The sequence below is a fragment of the Osmerus eperlanus genome, chromosome 26, assembly GCF_963692335.1.
Source record: "Osmerus eperlanus chromosome 26, fOsmEpe2.1, whole genome shotgun sequence".
Taxonomy (NCBI): Eukaryota; Metazoa; Chordata; class Actinopteri; order Osmeriformes; family Osmeridae; genus Osmerus; species Osmerus eperlanus.
The window spans coordinates 2,770,339-2,791,003 of NC_085043.1; the positions used below are offsets into that span (position 1 = coordinate 2,770,339).

The 20,665-nt window shown below is 40.6% G+C and overlaps 1 protein-coding gene across 2 annotated transcripts in view; it reads right to left on the bottom strand.

The window, feature by feature from the left end:
- Window positions 1-12,185, bottom strand: part of trmt13 (tRNA methyltransferase 13 homolog) — a 53,632-nt gene extending 41,447 nt beyond the window's left edge. Inside the window, exons 1-2 of one of the 2 annotated variants that reach the window (XM_062452677.1) lie at window positions 12,049-12,185; window positions 10,165-10,214 (exon numbers count right to left, since the gene is read on the bottom strand). In XM_062452677.1, the coding sequence (XP_062308661.1) occupies window positions 10,165-10,214; window positions 12,049-12,183 (185 nt within the window). In that variant the 5' untranslated portion in view covers window positions 12,184-12,185. The remainder of the gene's footprint in view (window positions 1-10,164; window positions 10,215-12,048) is intronic. The other variant, XM_062452678.1, reaches the window with a different exon arrangement.
- Window positions 12,186-20,665: the final 8,480 nt, after the last annotated feature.

A 20,665-nucleotide genomic window follows, 5' to 3' on the forward strand; every position in this document is an offset into this window, starting at 1 on the left:
TACCTCACGCGGGCCGGATTGGAACAGCCTGTGGGCCGGTTGTGGCCCGCGGGCCGTACAATGCCCAGGTCTGCCATAACTGATTCTCTGGTGCTCAGGTCGTAATTTCAATCACACAGCACGGAGCAGTGTAGGCCTACAGGAATATCTGGACCACAGCCAATCAGAGGCAAAGACCCGCCCCATCTCTGTCTCTGATTAGTTTAGACCACGATATGATCCAACCATGAGTGCGAGTTCCGTCAAAGAAGAAACAAACGCTTCGTTCCTGGAGAGGCAGCGGATGCGAGGAGGTTAGGTGCACCGGTGCGACCTAGTAAAAAAATTTGGCGCACCCGTACAAATTTTGGTCGCACTCTAGAGCCCTGTACAGTGACAGGTGGGGGGAGGTGCAGGACACACTATGTGGTATCTTGCTTCCAACTTTTGTTTTGACAACCCAGTCATTTGGAGCAAATAAACCTCTAAAAACATGCAGGACTACAGTAGGCCCAAGGACCAGGATCAATGACCAGGATTGAGAGTATATGTAGAGGGAGTATTAGAGAAGCTGACAAAGTTCAATGCGCTTTTCCCTACTTACGTGAATAGCCGATCACATGAGCCCCGAGTCTTCAGAAAATAATCGCTTCCAGTAAACTTGTTATAGTAGCCAGTGTTCCCAAAAAAAATTGAAAGGGTATTTATGTTTTTGGGGGCATATTTTCCGTTTGCAGATGGTAGTGTTTGAATGGCGATTTTGATACTGACAAATTGTTTGAATCAGCTTGTTTCAGAGGGGGTTCTAATGAATGAATACAATAGAGCAGTGTTTCTCAAACTTTTTACACCCTCATACACTGACAACACACACACACTCATACACTGACAACACACACACACTTAAAATACAGTACGGAAAGCCTACTGTATTTTGAGCTACACATAGTTCACGCAGGAGTTCATCATTTTAGCTACCTCCGCTTACCATCTTGCCATCACAGTTCAGCTTGTAACTATCGTGGATGTTCACACACGCCACTACCCGGGAACAGTCAGGTAGTAGCGCGTGCAAACATTTATTTTTGTTTCGAAACAAAAATATTATATGGAAAGCAAAACTTATTTTAAATCACATTTCAATGATTTCATGGTTAAATATTTCTGAGATTCCTCCACGTACCACTAGAGGGAGCCATAGTTTGAGAACCATGGCAATAGAGTAAATGCTTAAAATATCACTAGAAGGGAAATACTTAAGGGGAAGTTTAAGTCATAAGTAAGGACCATTTTTACACAGGATTGCCATATTTCAACTATGTGAGGCTGCCATATAGCCCATCACCATTCCCTCATGCACTATGGGAAATGAGGAGAACCGTTTCATTTTAAACTTCCCTCTTGGTATTCTGAAGTGTAAATGAGCAGCAACAAATGTATGCTATGCAATCTTCTTTAATTAAAAAGTATGCATACTTAATAATAATCTGATACATCAGTTGAAGAATTTAAGTACACATGAAAAATCTCTGATATTAGGTTAAACAATAGGTTTGGAGGTGATATAGTAAAAAAATATAAATACAAAATTTACCCTTTGTAGTTGGTAATTACATCGGATCAACTAAGACACACTAAGACAAATTGTCTGTTTCAACGAATAACTGAATTAAATGACTATCACCCTAGTATAAGTGGTTGTATTGGCAAGATGTATGAATGATTGAACTTTATTTACATTGCTCTTCTGTTGCTCCCCATACTGCCATGGCATCTAATGTTAATCAAAGCTAATGTGGATATTCTGAAGTGCCTACGCATTAATATTAGTAATATTAATATTATCCAGATTGACAATATTGAAGTGTTAATTTTTATGTTATTGGGTGTGCTTTGCCTTCAGCAAGGGCACAACCATTGTTCTCTCACATATATATTATTATTATTATTTATTTTTGCCCCCCTAAGCATCCATCAATATTTGGACTACATAGACAACCTAGGTGTCAAAAGTTTCGTCTTGGTAGAGATTGAGTTGCTTGTATTTTTATTTACGTTCCGTTGCACGTTGTTTAGGCTGAAATAAATTTTTGTGGCAAAAAGTGCCTTTTGTCAACAAAGGATACTCAGTGCTAGCCTACGTCATAACGTCAGCACACGTTAGCAACGACGCATGGATACAACGTGCATAGATGTGCTGTTGCACACAAGCCCCCACCCCTCGCCCCTCGGCTTGAAGCAACGGCCCCGGTGGATGTAGGTGGTATTGCATTTCGGATTTGACTTCCGACTCTTCCGGTCGTTTTTATTCTATTAACTCCAGTCAACATTTACAAAACTATCTCCCCCAATAATTTTAGTTCGATTCTCGAACCTGGCTCATATTACTAGCTTTTTCATAGAAGAATTTTTCCTGATTTTTGCTAAATTTGAAACCAATCCGAAATGGGTAAGCTAGCACCCCATTTATTTGCTTACGTCAATAAAAGTTGCCTGCAAATGTGCTCGCGGATACTAACAGGGCACGAGCACAAAAGTTCACATTGGCCGATAGCCGATTTACCTGGAGCTGAAAGAAATGGCTTGAGTTGCCTGCCCTGTTGTAGCAAGTTTAGCAAATGGTTGTCACACGTACATGAAATGTTGTTAATATAGTTTATTCCCGTTATTTTCAAATAGATTTGATTTTTCGTAAAAACGTTCATGACATGATGGCAAATATTATGTTATGTTAAGCGTGAGCATAGATTGCTGACATGTCTATCTGGAGCAAAGACGAAGATTAATAGGACTTTAACTCAGTGGTTCTCAAAGTGGGGGTCGCAACCCCTCTGGGGGTCGCAAGACAACGAGGGGGGGGTCGGGAGATGATTTCCAGAAATCAAGGAACATTGTAAAACAATTAGAAATAGCATATTTTAGCCAAAATTTTAACAAGTTAAAAATAGTAGTTAAATTAATGCATGCAAATAAAAAGCCATCAGCCTTTTGATTTTCCATTCACTGTAAGTACGGCAAACCATCTGACATCCAAGCAGCAGGACGCATTAGTTGAACTGTCAAGCGACCACCGAACGTTAAAGACAGCGTTCTCAGCCAAGACACTGGCTGAGTTTTGGATTTCAGTGGAGAGGGAACACCCATGGCCGTGGGAACTAGGGGCGATGAGGGTGCTGCAACACCCCTTGATAGCACGAGAATTTAAAATAATATGACTTGAAAATCCACCACCGCGGCACAGCCCCGCAGTAGGGGACTGGCCATCGGGAGCACCGGGAGAAGAATAACGATGGAAAACCAGGTTAAGAAACGTAAGGGTGGGGCTGAAAAATTAAGAGACAAAAATACATCACCTTCACTAGATAAGCAGTTTATTTTACACTAAAGCTCAAAAAATATTTTGCGCTCAAATAAAGGCCAAAAAATGTGCACACGCTCGCATTTACTGTCGAACTCCCGAACTAGCATCACATCAAGCATTGCATGCATTAACAGGTTAGCTGGGGTGGCGTATACGGGGGCCGGTTCTGGTGGGCAGGTCTGGATCAGATCCAGGGCCTCTTTTTACTCCCACGTATACCACCTCCGTGGATGCGGGGGTCGCAAGTCACTGGCACCATTATTTTAGGGGTCGTGGGCTGAAAAGTTTGAGAACCCCTGCTTTAACTGATAACCACAATAGGAAATATACAGTGAGGAAAATAAGTATTTGAACACCCTGCTATTTTGCAAGTTCTTCCACTTAGAAATCATGGAGGGGTCTGAAATTGTCATCGTAGGTGCATGTCCACTGTGAGAGACATAATCTAAAAAAAAAATCCAGAAATCACAATGTATGATTTTTTTAACTAAAATGACGTTGTGTCCTTGGGCAAGGCACTTCACCCTACTTGTCTCAGGGGGAATGTCCCTGTACTTACTGTAAGTCGCTCTGGATAAGAGCGTCTGCTAAATGACTAAATGTAAATGTAAATGAAAAGGTCCACTGTTGGAGCAATCATTAGAAAATGGAAGAAGCTAAACATGACTGTCAATCTCCCTCGGACTGGGGCTCCATGCAAGATCTCACCTCGTGGGGTTTCAATGATCCTTAGGAAGGTGAGAAATCAGCCCAGAACTACACGGGAGGAGCTGGTCAATGACCTGAAAAGAGCTGGGACCACAGTTTCCAAGGTTACTGTTGGTAATACACTGAGACGTCATGGTTTGAAATCATGCATGGCACGGAAGGTTCCCCTGCTTAAACCAGCACATGTCCAGGCACGTCTTAAGTTTGCCAATGACCATTTGGATGATCCAGAGGAGTCATGGGAGAAAGTCATGTGGTCAGATGAGACCAAAATAGAACTTTGGGGGTGTTTGGAGGAAGAAGAATGATGAGTACCATCCCAAGAACACCATCCCTACTGTGAAGCATGGGGGTGGTAGCATCATGCTTTGGGGGTGTTTTTCTGCACATGGGACAGGGCGACTGCACTGTATTAAGGAGAGGATGACCGGGGCCATGTATTGCGAGATTTTGGGTAACAACCTCCTTCCCTCAGTTAGAGCATTAAAGATGGGTCGAGGCTGGGTCTTCCAACATGACAATGACCCAAAGCACACAGCCAGGATAACCAAGGAGTGGCTCCGTAAGAACCATATCAAGGTTCTGGCGTGGCCTAGCCAGTCTCCAGACCTAAACCCAATAGAGAATCTTTGGAGGGAGCTCAAACTCCGTGTTTCTCAGCGACAGGCCGGAAACCTGACTGATCTAGAGAAGATCTGTGTGGAGGAGTGGGACAAAATCCCTCCTGCAGTGTGTGCAAACCTGGTAAAAAACTACAGGAAACGTTTGACCTCTGTAATTGCAAACAAAGGCTACTGTACCAAATATTAACATTGACTTTCTCAGGTGTTCAAATACTTATTTGCAGCTGTATCATACAAATAAATAGTTAAAAAAATCATACATTGTGATTTCTGGATTTTTTTTTTAGATTATGTCTCTCACAGTGGACATGCACCTACGATGACAATTTCAGACCCCTCCATGATTTCTAAGTGGGAGAACTTGCAAAATAGCAGGGTGTTCAAATACTTATTTTCCTCACTGTATATATATTTAAATAATATTAGTCTTGCCTTCAGAAGCTTTTGTTAAACACACTCATTATTCTTTTTTTGATCGTGTCAAAGCCAGACTGCTTTTGTGGGACAATGAAGGTCCTCAGTGACTCTGTATCACCCCCACTTATATCTGATGGAAACGTCTTGTATATAGTTCTGTTAATATTCCCCTTTCAAAGGCACGTTCAATAAAGTAGATTATATTTTAGACACACTTCTCAATTTATTACATTATTACCAAGTCTTGTTAGATCACGTTATATCCATTAATAGGCGTTTGGGTAATGTTTTATATGTTCAACCTACAAAACCAAGCCACATTTCTACACTAATGTTAAATTGAAGGCAGTGTGATTTTCGTGGCATTTCGTTTGAATAAAAAGTTGACAGTAAGCTATGGTCAGGGTTCTTGCAGGTTTCAGTTAGTCAAATTTAAGACCTTTTTAAGACATTTTAAGACCATAAAGATTGAAATTTAAGACCTACATGACGCATCACCCCAAAAAATATTCAAATCAAAGAAATTCTGAAAAAAAACATTTTATTTCAATGAATTCAGTCATTGAAAAAGCATAAATTTAATTGGTTTTGTAGGTTGAACATATAAAACACAAGCCACATTTCTACACTAATGTTAAATTGAAGGCAGTGTGATTTTCGTGGCATTTCGTTTGAATAAAAAGTTGACAGTAAGCTATGGTCAGGGTTCTTGCAGGTTTCAGTTAGTCAAATTTAAGACCTTTTTAAGACATTTTAAGACCATAAAGATTGAAATTTAAGACCTACATGACGCATCACCCCAAAAAATATTCAAATCAAAGAAATTCTGAAAAAAAAACATTTTATTTCAATGAATTCAGTCATTGAAAAAGCATAAATTTAATTTACAGATAAAACAATCACATTAGTAATTTTTGAATATTTTTTGGGCAAAGTTTGCAGCGAGCCTTGTACCTGGAGCTGGGTACCGCTTGTAACCAACAGCGGAAATCGCTGTGATCTAGCCATGTCTCGTTGAAAGTACACTTTCCCATTTTCCACACGTAGCCGAACTTTAACAAACTCTGTGGAAGCGCAGACGTATTTCGCGGCAGGTATTGCATTTATAACAGGATTTGTAGTTTTATCACCGTGTACATACCAACACCAATATCCCCCAGAAAAAACTACAACACACCGAACCAACGTTCTGAGGGCAGCGTTCTGCTGGTTTCGTTTGTAGAGCTCCGCTTTGTAGGCTGCGACTCAATACTTTTTTGTTACTTTGTCATAACTTTCTACGGCCAGCGGTTCTGGAAATGAACGAGGGTAAAACCTTTTTTAGACGTGACTAAATGAAATTTAAGACCTCGGATGAAAATCTGGCCGTTTTTAAGACGTTTTAAGGCCTTAAATTTAAAGTTCAGAATTTTAGACTTTTTAAGACCCCGCGGGAACCCTGTATGGTAAGTCTGCATTATGGAAGATTACTGTTACAAAATAACTATTAAGCTTTCTTTGCCTGGCGAGAACAACGACGGAGCTAAGTGTTCATGTTAATAGTTTATTTAATCCGATACAATGCGTTGGAAATCATACTCAAATCACGAAGAAAAAAACAACATATGTGATGAGTTCCATCTAGAATAGCCCTATATTTAGCCCTATAGCCTATTTCTAAAAAACAAGTGAAAGGAATACTATACAGTGACAGCATACATTTCCGTAAAGTTTGCATCATGTCTCTGATTCTTATCGGACTTGTACCCCATTCTGCCACTGCAATGCCTTAGCTCACACACGCTCGCAACCATATAAATCTATACTCGCGACTGGTTGTCGCAAAGTATGACGTGTACAGCTAGTTGCAAGCGTGCACGAGGTCTCGGAGCTAGGGAAAAAAAGAGCCACTGTTTAAAGCTAGACCGGAAGAGTCAGAAGTGGAAATATGGCGCGGTCCAGTTTCGTACTCTCGCTTGCCTCACTGCGCCACTGAGCACTTTTCATAGAAATGAATGGCAGGGCTCAACATTAACATTTTTTGGCACTGGCCCCATCGGGTCAGTGGGTTTGAAACTTACTGGCCCCAAGACAGTTTTTACTGGCCCCCCCTCCAAAAGTTGTAATTTATCATTGTTAAAACAAAACCAAAGACTTATAAATTGTGTTATTCTGTTAACATATTTAACCATTTATTAAACACATCCTGGATATAAAAACAAACAAAAATGAAATCACATTTCTAGTGATAAAAAATTAAAAAGGTTATAGTCAGCAAAACAATTGACTTAACCTCAAACATGACGTGCTCTCTTCCCTGCTGACAGCCAACTCTGTCTGGCTGAAACTGAAACCTCTGGTCCCTCAATGCTAATATATAAAAGCTTCCATAGCATTTCATCAGTATGATACTAAGTACCCAAGTCGACACCATTCTTCTGCTGCAGTTCAATTGCCTGGGGGAACTAGGCGAACGGCTGGCCCGTCTTAATTACGTGATATGCAGTTGTTATAAGTTGTGCAATAACACGATGGGCATCTACATTTAAATTCCTGACCAGCATGGTCAACGGCCTGGAAGATGGATTGTCAACCATCCGCTTAGCTGTCACGCAAACCAGGGGCTGTCTGCTAGCATGGCTGGTCAGGTATTGTTTTCGAAAATTGTCGGTGCCTCTGTAAAAATATCAATTTTGTCTGCTTTAGACGGGAACATACGACAGACGACACAGTGCATCTTCGTTCCATAAAAAAATTGCTTCCGTTTGAGCTCGTAGCTCTACTTTGTGGCCCGATCGGGCCAGTGAGTTGCTAGTTTAACTGTCCCGACGTTAATTTTTACTGGCCCCGGCCCATCGTTATTGTCGAGCCCTGAATGGGGACGTGGATATGGTTGCACAGCGAGTATCGTATCGTGCCGTGGTGTACTAGCAGCACATGTAGGTTACATTTAAGCAAATCAAGACTTGCATGTACAGTAAGTAATGTCACATTAAATCATGTATTTAAACTCAAGCTTGTGTGGTGCGTCGCTGTCTTCAATGCCACAGCCTAAACTTGATGTCAAAAGAAACGTTTTTCATTTCTGGCGCAGTCAAACAATCCCCTTAAGTTTGGCTAGCAACAGCAGCTAGGCTAGCTTGCTCGTAGCACAATTTACTGGTCAGCTTCTCCACCGTGCAGGGCTCTAGTCTAAGATCAAATGGTCGTATTTGGCATTGTTACTGACAATGATCGCTTCCAGCAAACTTCTTTTGAATTAGCCATTTCCCCCTAAATAAATGTACTGCCGGTGACAACGTTGTTAACTAGCTACTTAGAATAGCTTGTTTCAAGGGGGTTCAGCTTGTTTAAAAGGTGGTTCTTAATGAATTAATGCAATATGAGTGGGCTAAATGCTTGAAAATATCACTACTGTAGAAGGGAAAAACTCAAGGTGACGTTTTAGTCATATAGGTTAAGTTCATTCTACATTTACAGTACATTTAGTCATTTTAGCAGACGCCCGTATCCAGAGTGACTAACGGTGCGTTTACACTGCAGCGACGCGATGCGAGCGACAACATGTTTTCCATTCATTTTCAATGGAGCCAGGCGAATCGCTTGCGTGGTGCATTGTGGGTAGCGATGCGATCGAGTTGAGATTTTCTCAACTTTATGCAAATGAGGAGCGATTTTCGCTAGCGATGGCCAATGGCAGTGTTTTCTTGTTTCTCGTAACGTAGCAACCATGGTAAACATTTCTAGCTTTCAGTTTTTAAGATGGAGGAGAAACTAATCGCCTGTGTGGCTGCATATGCAGTCCTGTACGATACGTCTCTGTATTTGTACAAAGACATTAATAAAAAGAATGAGGCCAGGCGCAGGTTTGCCGACGTTGTCGGTGCTCCTGGTGTTTTTTTTGTACTTTGTACTCTCGAACAAAGTTACGTTCCAGGGAGTTCCAGCCGGGCTACTACTATAAACCCGGCTGGAACTCCCTGGTCGTATCGACAGATTAGCAGAGACTTTGAGTACTATAATAAAACGTTTTTACACATGTCAACGTGTATGTCTATTAAACAGTTTTGTATTTTGTACAAAACAAGCGATTCGCGTCGCTGCAGTGTAAACGCACTGTAACAGTGCGTGTCCACTGCAGCGACGCAAATTGCTTGCCATCGCTCGCCTTCCCACAGTTCACCACGCTCGGGGGCGTTTCAAACAGATTAATGTAAAATGTAGTTCTCTAAAGTCACTGTTGTAGTTGTCATGGCCAAGTGTGCAGACTTGGGTTTACGTACTCGCAACATCGGTCAAAATACAACTTGTATACAAAATACAAAACTGTTTAATAGACATAAAAGTTGACATGTGTAAAAAACGTTTTATTATATTACTCAAAGTTTGCTAATCTGTCGATACGATAGGGAGTTCCAGCCGGGCTAGCTAGCTACTGTAGTTACCACAGAACGAAGTTACGTAATGTGACTAGACTGAATTTGAAAGTACAAGCACCAACAACTTCGGCAACCTTGCGCCATGCATCGTTTTTTATTAACATCTCTGTACGAATACAGCTATGTATCGTACAGGACTGGGTAAGCAGCCACACAAACGATTAGTTTCTCCTCCACCTAGAAACCTAGAAAGCTAGAAATGTTCACCATGGTTGCTATGTTACGAGAAACAAGAAAACACTCCGATTGGCCATCGCTAGCGAAAATCGCTCCTCATTTGCAGAAAGTTGAGAAAATCTCAACTCGGTCGCGTCGCTACCCACAATACACCACGCAAGCGATTCGCCTGGCTCCATTGAAAATGAATGGAAAACATGTTGTCGCTCGCATCGCGTCGCTGCAGTGGACACGCACTGTTACAGTAAGTACAGGGACATGCTACACTTCACTTTTTGTATTTTGAATTGTACATGAGCAGCAACAAATGTGGGCTATGCTTTTAAATCTATGCGATCTTCATAAATAATAAGTAGGCATTTTTATATAAAATATACAAAAATATCAGTTGTAAAAATAGCATGAACGGACCCATCTGCAAGCAAGCACACCCTACAATTTCCCCAGAAATTGTACCCTCTCGAGTTTCTTATGTACTTACTGTTTTGGATCAAGAGGACATGATATTCTTCTTTTCTTGCTTTCCTTTTCCTAGAAAAAAAATAGAAGTTCTCAAGTTTGACTGAATACCTATAATGGGGTTTAGTTAGCCACTAAACTTTACTGTGAGGTAACATTGTGTACTTGCTGCACTGCAATGTGTGGTAGTCGATTACATTGTGGATAATTCCGCAATAGTTTTATTGGTGCAAGTTATTCATACCTACATACTAGGGATGTCACGAGAACCAATACTACCAAAGGTGGTGCAATGTTGTGAGAGATATGTTCATCTAGCACTGTTGTTGTTTTTGCTCAGTACCTTTTGAAAAGATGTCTGGAATGTGTCTGGGGACACTAGTTGTTGCACTAAGAGCATTACTTGCACTTTATTACGTTGTTCTATGCTATATTGCACCTATTTTTATGTCTTGTTATGACATTTTGATTTTTTTCAAGTATTTTAATAAAGAAGTTCATACAAAGTGTAGCGCTTCACATAATAAAGACAATATGATGGAAATACATGAGTAGGGCTCAACATTAACATTTTTGGTTTAAAACTTACTGGCCCCAAGACCATTTTTACTGGCCCCCCCTCCAAAAGTTGTAATTTATCATTGTAACAACAAAAAGAAGACTTATAAGTTATGTTATTCTGTTAACATGTTTAACCATTTATTAAACACATCCTGGATATAAAAAGAACAAAAATGAAATCACATTTCTCGTGATAAAAAATAGTAATAGTAAGCAAAACAATTGACTTTTAACCTCAAACATGACGTGCTCTCTCCCCTGCTGACAGCCATCTCTGCACAACTGGCTGAAACTGAAACCTCTGGTCTCTCAATGCTAATATAGGAAGCTTCCATAGCATTTTATCAGTATGATACTAAGTACCCAAGTCGACACCATTCTTCTGCTGCAGTTCAATAGTCCGGGGGGAACGAGGCGAACGGCTAGCCCGTCTTAATTACGTGATATGCCGTTGTTATAAGTCGTGCAAAATTATTTATGCATTTAGCAGATAGTAAAACATATTAAGGATGTTAACTTTTACAATGCGATTTTTTTTTTTCAATCAATAATTTGCAGTGGCCCAATCGGGCCAGTGAGTTGGTTTAACTGTCCCGACGTTACTTTTTACTGGCCCCGGGCCATCGTTATTGTCGAGCCCTGTAAGTGTTACTGATGTGGTATACCTCCTCTTGGCTAATTATAATTACATATGTCATTGACTCATGTTATTATTATATGTTTAGGCGACACACACTTAAAACAATACTGTACATTTATTTGAACAACGTTCTGCCCATTTCATTATCACTTAACTGTTAACTTGCTCTGAAGACTAATAGCAGCGCAATAATATAACAAATATGCTCGTTTAAGTGGAATGTTGCAATGTTTCTTTAGAGAATACCTTAATTACCCATTTGTTTTACTTTTTCCATACATTTGAAGCCCAGTCACCCACTAACAATTTACTGGCTCACCAAAATGCACATGTGAATGTTTACTCGCGTGTACTTTGCGGACCAGAGTTGCCCGGAAACTGCCTGTGTCGATAAATAAACTAAATGTTTGTTTCTTGAAAAATTTGCAAGAACTGGACATGCCAACAATTCTTTTAAGGGGTGTAGAAAGGTTTTAAAGCGATACAGAAAAATCCAGCTCCTCCATCGCCAGGGATCGTTCAAATGCACTATTTTTCGCTTCGGCCCACCACCTATGAGGAATTCTATTCATTTTGCCATTGCGGGCAGCTTTGACTACACGTTGCCAACTTTCTTTGATGTAGCTAGCTAGAGCTAACTATCTACAGAGCACTACATTTACAGGATATTACAGCGGATTTTGCAGTTCGCCTAAAGCTTCTTACCGCATGTGCGTGCTCCCCACAAAACCTTCTTCCACTTCCAACTTGCATTTTACAGAACCGTTTTTTCCTTTCCACATAAAATGCACATCTTTCAGGATGTGGGGCTGACAAGCCTGGTGTTGTGGCGTCCGCCATGTTTCTTCTGGAGATGACCAGTGTTGCCAACTCCTCAGTGAGGAGAGTAGCTATTGGCTGTCCCAAAAGTAGCTAAAAGTCGCTAAATGACGTCATCGCCTAATATGCATATTTGTAACGGCTACTGTGTGGGAGAGAAATAGCTTTGTTGGAGAGACAAAAGGTGGGTAACAACACCCGAAATATGTTTATAACTACATTCTTCTGTTGATTGTTGAACTATTTTGGATGTTTTGGCATTGACAAAGGCCATCAAATCTCTAAATAACTTGATGACTTTAATGCTTTGTCTATACCCACATTAGGCATAGCCTAAATCAATTTAATCCTTTTAAAACAAAAGACTGCTATGTGGGGTGGAATTGCTAGCTCTACTTCCAACCCTTTACTTATTACCCTCCTCTTTTATATGTAGGCTTGGGACTGGCAAAGTGAGCACAAAAAGACACTTTGGCACTTTTTTGTGTTTAAAAAAAAAAATGTATATATATATATATACTGTATATATATTTCTTTTTTTTTTAGCGTTTTAGCGTTTAAGTAAGGGACCCTAGAACAAGTGATGATAAAACATGAATTTTCTTTTCCATAACTATAAAACATCTTTTAAACCTTTTTTGGTATAAATGGTTTTAACCTTAACCACATTAACATCTAAATGGACCAAAAATAGACAACAACACAAAACTGTCTTTGTGTTAATAGATTCTTAATTATCTTTTTTTAATTATTATTCTTTAATCTAAATGCATACTTTTATAACCCGTATTGTACTTATTAAATGTATTTTCACATCCTTATAATTGTCATCATATTCTGTAAGTTTATGAATAAACTATTGTATAACAAGACTGTCAATCTGGCCGTAATTCAGGTTCATTGTTCTTTTTTTCAGACCCCTTTCCACACACACACGCTGTGCTGGCTCACAGAAAGGGTACATCCTCTTCATGTTGGTCAAGGCTTTCTATGGCAGGTTCAGCAACTGAGGGAGTTGACTTAAAGGAGTAAGCAGCTGATGTGCCAAAAATCTGCAAAACATTATCAGGCAGTCACCTGACAGCTTCAGACCATATCGGATATACAGAGTGGAGTTAAGGGTCTGCAAGGACATCCGATTTCTGAGTTTGCTTTTTACCACACTCATCTGGCTAAATAATCTCTCAACTTCAGCATTTGAGTGTGGCAAGGACAACACAGACACAGCAGCCATGGCAAGTTCCTGAAACGAGTTGATATCAGCTGCATCCCTGAACTTCCAAACCTTACTCCAGAAGCCCACTGTGTTTTTTGTTTCATTCCACTTGCTGAGATGGATGGCACGCCATTGATGGACAATCTTGTCTATCTCTAGCCATGGAGCTTGGCTATTTTTTCTATTTCACCCAGGTTCTTATTGTGCTTTAGAGTTTCCTTTACATTGAACACTGACATGTACTGCAATGTTTCAATGTTGTCCGGCAGTCTCATCCTCAACTCCTTAGTGAGGGAGATGGTGAAGGCTAAACACCGCTTTCGGACATCCTCCTCAGGCGCAACGTGGAGCTCAGCTGCCTTCGACTCGAAAAGCTAACCAAGGTACGGTTTGGGACTGATGTATCCATCAATTGGCTCTTTGAGTACATCAATTTTTGCCAGTGGATTCAACACCCTGCTACATACAGACTTAATCAGTCTCGTTAAGCTTTCAAGTAGTTTAAGAGGATCTATCTGCTCTCCCTCAAAAGCCTTGATGGCCAACTGTACCTCACCCAACACTGACTTCAAAAAAGTCAGGTACAAAATGTTCTGAGGATCACTGTACATGGAGTACAAAACCTCAGCCATGCAGCAGTGTTCACTGTATTTGGTGTCTGCAAAATGCAGTTTAAGCGCATCCCACTGGTCTAAAATGCGTGAAACTGCAGATTCAATGGAGAGCCAAGGTGTGGCACACACCTTGCAAGGGTTTCTCCCCACAGTTGATGGTCTCATATATGGCCTTGTAGGCCTCCCTGCGCTTTGGTGACACTGAAAACCAGTTATAAGTCTCCCTTACCAAGTACTCCACACTACGGGGGATGGTGTCATTGGAAGCATGCCTTACAGCAAGCTGCAGAGAGTGACAGACACAGCGAATAAGGACAAGATCTTTGAGGTTATACTCTTCCTTGAGCACTTTATGGACCCCATTGTTAATCCCTGTCATAACAGAAGCATTGTCAGTCCCTATCCCCAGGAATTTTCTTTTCTCAAGGCAACACTTCTCCAGGAAAGCCACAACAGCTCTGGCTATAGATCTGGCATCTCCTCCCTCCAACTCAACAAGCCCCAGAAATGTTGATACAATTGTCTGCTTGGTGTCACTAAAGTACCTTATCACAACCCCCAGGTACTTGGAAACACTGATGTCTGTGGACTCATCCAGAAGGAGACTGAAACGCTGGTCACCCACATCTGCGACAAATTTTTTAGAAAGTGAAGGACTGAAATTCTTTGTGTCTATTCCAATATGGAATGATGGTATTCAATGACACAAGTCTGTGTTCTAGAAAGAGTGGTTTGGAGTCGCAGAGGTCCGATAATATCAGCTTTAATGCAGCAGTTGGAAATCAACAAGTACAGAACTCTGGGGTTGTCTACGTTTTCCTACCCGCAACAGAGTTTGGGTTGGTTCACGAAGTCCAACTGGCTATCTGTCCCTGCCCCAGCATATATTATACAGTGCAATTAAAACAGAAAGATAAAAAGAGGGTTGAGCTTGTTCTCTTGTGCATCAGGGAGTTGTTCTTGCCGACGCATCCCACCTCATCGGGTGCCGTCTCAGCCCGGTTTCAAGGTTGCTTCTGAAATGGAGAGATTAAGACACAAGATACAGCCTGCTTCCCACACCCTGTGTGAGACACAATGTTTAAGCCTGAGCACACTTCTAAGTTCATAAGACATAACTTTAATAAGCACAATACATAACTTTAAGACATCCATCCTTTATAAAGTTGACGAACATTGTTCCTGTTGCTATATTCACTAGTGCACAGTGCCCGTGATGCATTCGGTGATTAAGATGCCACAAATATTAATGACTGGAATTATAGATAGTGCTGTGCCCGTGATGCAGCTGGTGATGACAGTTCAAGAATTGTACTGTAATGTATTATACATTCTTTAGTACACAATACCCAAACCCAGATATTATAATTTATGTAATTCTTCAATATTAAATCAAACCACTACCACTAGACTCGTTTTGATGACCAGTCAGTGACAAAACGGGGTCGGCTGTTCAGGTCTGTGCCAATACAGCACAACACTAGCTAGCTGAAATGGCCACACTGATGTCGTCCTTTTATTGTTTTTCCCTGCCAAAACAAAGTTCTAACCCTAACCCTAAATTTCAGGGCAGGTTAATGTAATAGTCTAATAACTAATGTAATATTGCACAGATTTTAGTCCACAGATTTTCGTCCCTAAAGCAATAAGGTTAGGCTACTTAAAGACACCTTCCACTCATAAAGTATGTTCTAAATGGCATAAATGCTGCCAATTAATAATTGCTGTAACAACTGATTGTAAATGGTCAGTAGCCTAGCCGATCGATTAAGGTAGCCTACTCGAAAGCATGTACACTGTCTGCTTCATTTGATCTTGATAGGCTAAGCATTCTGTAGCAAATAATACAAATAAACCCACTATTTATTAATTAAAACGACTTCAGCATAATTATACACCTAAAATACAAACGTCAGTGAGGGCAGCAATCGCTATCGAACCACAGACGTGCAATTTAGCTAGCAGTGGAAGAATACAAAACAACAAAAATCACCAGTTAACTTAATTTAAATTTGCAAGAACTATAGACTAATACAATAACAGGCTTAAATGAACTGACAACATAAGTTATACGACTTACATGCTATTCAGATAACTAGAGGCACAAGGCAAGGATGTCCCCTATCCCCATCACTATTTGCCTTGGCTATAGAGCCGTTGGCATTCGGAGGGGAATGCTATAAACTCGGTTTGTATGCTGATGATTTGATGTTGTATCTGACTAAAATAGAAAAATCTATTCCATATCTGATGAAAATTATTGAGCAGTATTCAAAAATATCCGGGGCTCTTACCCAAAACTGAGAACTTATTAAAATACAATTTCAAATGGCAAAAGGAAAGGATTAAATACCTAGGGTGTTATATCAGTTTAGATAAAACAAAACTATATAAAGACAATCTCTCTCCATTAATAAAGGATCTTAAGGCTAGTCTAGATATTAACTAAATTATTAACAGATCAGAGGAGGATACTTGGGTAAACATAGAGGATCATCAAATTAGGGGTAAAAACCTGTTTATAGCCTTATTTACAAAGGGGAAGATTAAAAATGTCAGTTTTGTCTCAAATAGCACATTAAGAGCTTGGGAGAGAATAAAACCTATTTTGGGTATGGAAATCATGGTTCCAAAGACCACATGCCTGTGGAATAACCCATCCATCATCATTCAAAAACAGGAGCTAAAGTGGAGATCATGGAGTGACAAAGGAATAACAACGATTGGGGATATTACTTCTGATACGAACGTAAAGCCTTTCAAACAATTGGTAATAGAATTCAATTTAACTAATAAGGAACTTTTTAGATACTTTCAACTGAAGAGCTGGATAACAGATAACTTTGAACTGTTAACCAGCTCTACAGATCCTCCAGCTATTCAGAGACTATTCTTGAATCAAGATGAAAACAAGAAATTAATAGGGAAAGTGTATAAACACCTTGTTGAGGCACAGGAAAACAATTATTCGTTACAAAAAATATATGAGAGTTGGAACAAAGATCTTAACATAACTAACTCTGACAGTATATGGAAGGAATGTCTAAGTACAACCAACACGATCACCACTAATGAAAATCTGCGGCTCATACAATACAAGCTCATGACAAGAATATATTACACAAGATCAAAAATAAATAAATTTGATGCCTCTTTCTCCCCTGTCTGTGTCAAATGTGGCATATACAAGGAAACAATTATACATGCCTTTTGGGAATGTGAGAAGGTCCACAAGGGATGGTTAGAGATTCAAAAATGGATGACCACTACTTGTAGAATCAAATTTGAATTCACAGGCATGAGAAGTATTTTTCAAAATACAGATACACTTAAATATCCCATTGGATGGATGATCATATTTTCCGCTTTGGTGTATAAAAAGTTAATTTTAAAAGATTGGAAGGGCTCCGAGGCTCCATCATTACAATTATGGAAGGGTCTAATGAAATACTATTTAAGTATAGAAAGATCATTGTTTGAAGACCGGAACAGAAGGCGACAATTTAATGAGGTGTGGCAGGACTTATATGAAGCCTTGTAAATTTAAAAGCCAAGCAATACGGAATAGGCGTGGTGGCTGAGAGCTGGGAACCGGGTGTGTGTGAGTGTGTGGGTGTTGAGGGGGGGGTGTTTGTGTGTCAGAGTGTGTGTGAGTGGTGGGAGGGTGTCTGAGGGCGGATGAGGGTCTCTGTGTGGCGCGTGTTGTCGTGTTGCCGTCCCATAGGCTTAGCGTGTTGTCGCCGTGTTGTCAGCCCATAGGCTTAGCGTGATAGGCGGCGCTATAAAGTCGCACACATGCACGCACACGCGTCCTCGATTACCTTTGTGTTTTGCGCTGCTGCCACCCACCACCATCCCCTTCTCACCCATGTGGTCTATCTGTTCTCCCCGTGGGGGATTTAACTTGTTGCTCCCTGCCTCATGTCATGCATGCTGCAGTGAAGGCAGGGAGCGCTTCCCCATGTACATCCATTCCGCCAATGTTAAACCATTTGTCATGTGTATGAATAAATGGTGAAATCAATCACGTGAGTGTCTTGACTGAACTCCCATTGGGAACCAATGATAAAAAGGCAGAGACGACACAGACATTGTGGGCAAAGCTTGTCTACATTGTATGCTTTTCAGCAGTGCGATGTAGGGCTGAACGATTAATTGCATTTGCGATTATATTGCGATGTGACAAAACAAGATTTTGTCATCGCAAAGGCTGCAATTTTAATTTGTGCACGTGACACACGAGAGTTTCCAGACGAAGGATAAACTTGGCATGCTACACTGTAGGCCTACTTTCGCGTGTACAATGGCCTCAGGCTCGACAGAAACTTGAATATCAAAGAGGAACAGTCAGTCAGTCGTGTGGGAGTATTTTGGATTCAAAAAAGATGATGATGCGCAGTGTAACGTTTTGTGCAAAACCTGCCTGGCTAACGTTGTGTAACCCAGTAAAAAAGGACCAGGTTACAAATTATTTGTTATTTTAAATGGTTAAATCTAAAGGTTGATTATAGCTAAATATTTCATTTGTAACTAAACAAGTATTTAGAATAAGCCAATCACGTTTTAGAAATGTAATGATGAGCACTTGACTTTATGCCAATCAGCTCACGGTGTGATGTAGGCTCACTCCCTATGGAACGCCGACAGGGTCAAATGTATGGAACGCCGACAGGGTCAAATGTACTCGTAATTTAAACGCGTATTTTTGATTGGACACCCGTTTAGGAAGCGCCTGCAGCTGTTTCATAAGCGGCTGCAGCCGTAAATGTGCAGGTGAAAGTTACACATGAATGTACGCGTTAGTTAACGCTTGCAGGCGTTAAATAAACGCCTGTATATTTACATGTGCAATTGCAGGCGTTAAATAAATGCCTGTATATTTACACATGCAATTGCAGGCGTTAAATAAACGCCTGTATATTTACACGTGCAATTGCAGGCGTTAAATAAACGCCTGTATATTTACACGTGCAATTGCAGGCGTTAAATAAACGGCACATGCAAATCACTGCCCACAATTTCCCTAGCTCCTCCTGCAGTTATCTGGGCTAGTGTGATTTGATTCTTCCCTGTATTTTCAAGTACCAGCTCCTCCCCACTGTAGAAGCGGAAGATTTCAAAACAAGTTTAGCCCAGCACACAGAAGTTTGAAGGATGAGAAGATGGCAAGAAGGAACTTCCTAAGACAGTGTAAGCAGACACTAAATGACTGCACTCAGCTTTTGCTGTCGGATAACCCTGGACACGACGACCTTCAGTCCATGTTGACAAAGGTACAGTTTTTTCGAAATCATTATTTGTGACTTAATCGTAATCTTCACCGGCTAGCTAGGCTAACAGGGGTTTAACTTGGTCACTCGCTGTGCGGATAGCTTTTGTTTGTTTGTTTTTTAGCAATGGATTGCTACTGTGATACTTCTGCATTGCTAGCTAGCCAGTCACTGACTAGTCTAGACTGTTGGATAAAGACTAGCTATTTGCGTTTCGTTTTTATCCGTGAAAGCTGCCATGTTAAGGCTGGACAGTCCATATCCAACTATCTGTCCCCTAGTTATGTAGCTAGCTAAACGAGTTAGCCTCAACCCCCAACCATCTGCTATCCTCAGTAGTCAGTACAGTAGGCTCCAGTGCTGCACATTCTTGACATTCATTTTTTGTTGTTACCTAAAGTCGATTAGTCTAGCTAGCTGGTATTTTGAGGCAAAACCACTGCTGAAGGCAAGCAAGCTCAACCTTCAACCTAGGCGACTATTTGTTCACGTTCTTATGAGATATGGTCGATAAATTATTACTGGTTTAGATACAACGACAAAAAATACTAGCCTTGTCTACTTTAACACCATTGTCTTCTTTCAGGCTGGAAACAATGCAGCGAAGCCTAGAGTGGGCAAAGGGGTACGCTCTTAAATGTTGCTTCAGCAGACGGCCTGATAGCTGAAGTGTCCGAGCTTTTTGTATGTGTCTGACACCACAAAGTTCTGTAAAAGTGAAGTTATATTCTATTCGCTATGGCTTTTGCAGTCCCTCAACCACAAATGTATAATGTTAGAGAGGCAAGACACAAGGACGACTCTCAGGGCAGATTCAAGATATACATTGTTTATTTTTAACAATTAGTAAACAAACAATGACAATCACCCCTCCATATCACTCCATCAACCTATGTTGTTATGAAACAAGCTACATTCACTTCTTCTTCTTCTCGTTATAATTTAATGTCGAGCCGTAACCTACATTCACTACTGCAGGAAAATATTGATTATCTGTTCAGGTCCATGGTTATCCAATTCAATAGGTGGCAATCACCTGTTCTAAGCCTGGATGGACTGTGTGGCCTCAGCGTTTAGTAATGCTGCACTTGTTGCTGGAAGCGTGGAGAAACACAAGGCAGCTGTAACCATCAATGCCACCATGGATGACTATCCTCCACCTGAAATCACAAAAAACATAACATTGGACTTTGTCACTATAAGCATGTATATTTCAAGGTGCTACTACTGTATCAATAACCAAAGTAGCAGCAACATCATAAAACTATTCTTATCCACATATCCATGTCAGTTCTTGCTCTAATTGATAAACAAGTGAGCTACCTGATAGCATTTGAGATGTTACAACCTACAGTTTAAATAACCAAGATATACCAAGAAAGTGAGTGAGTGAGCGAGCATCT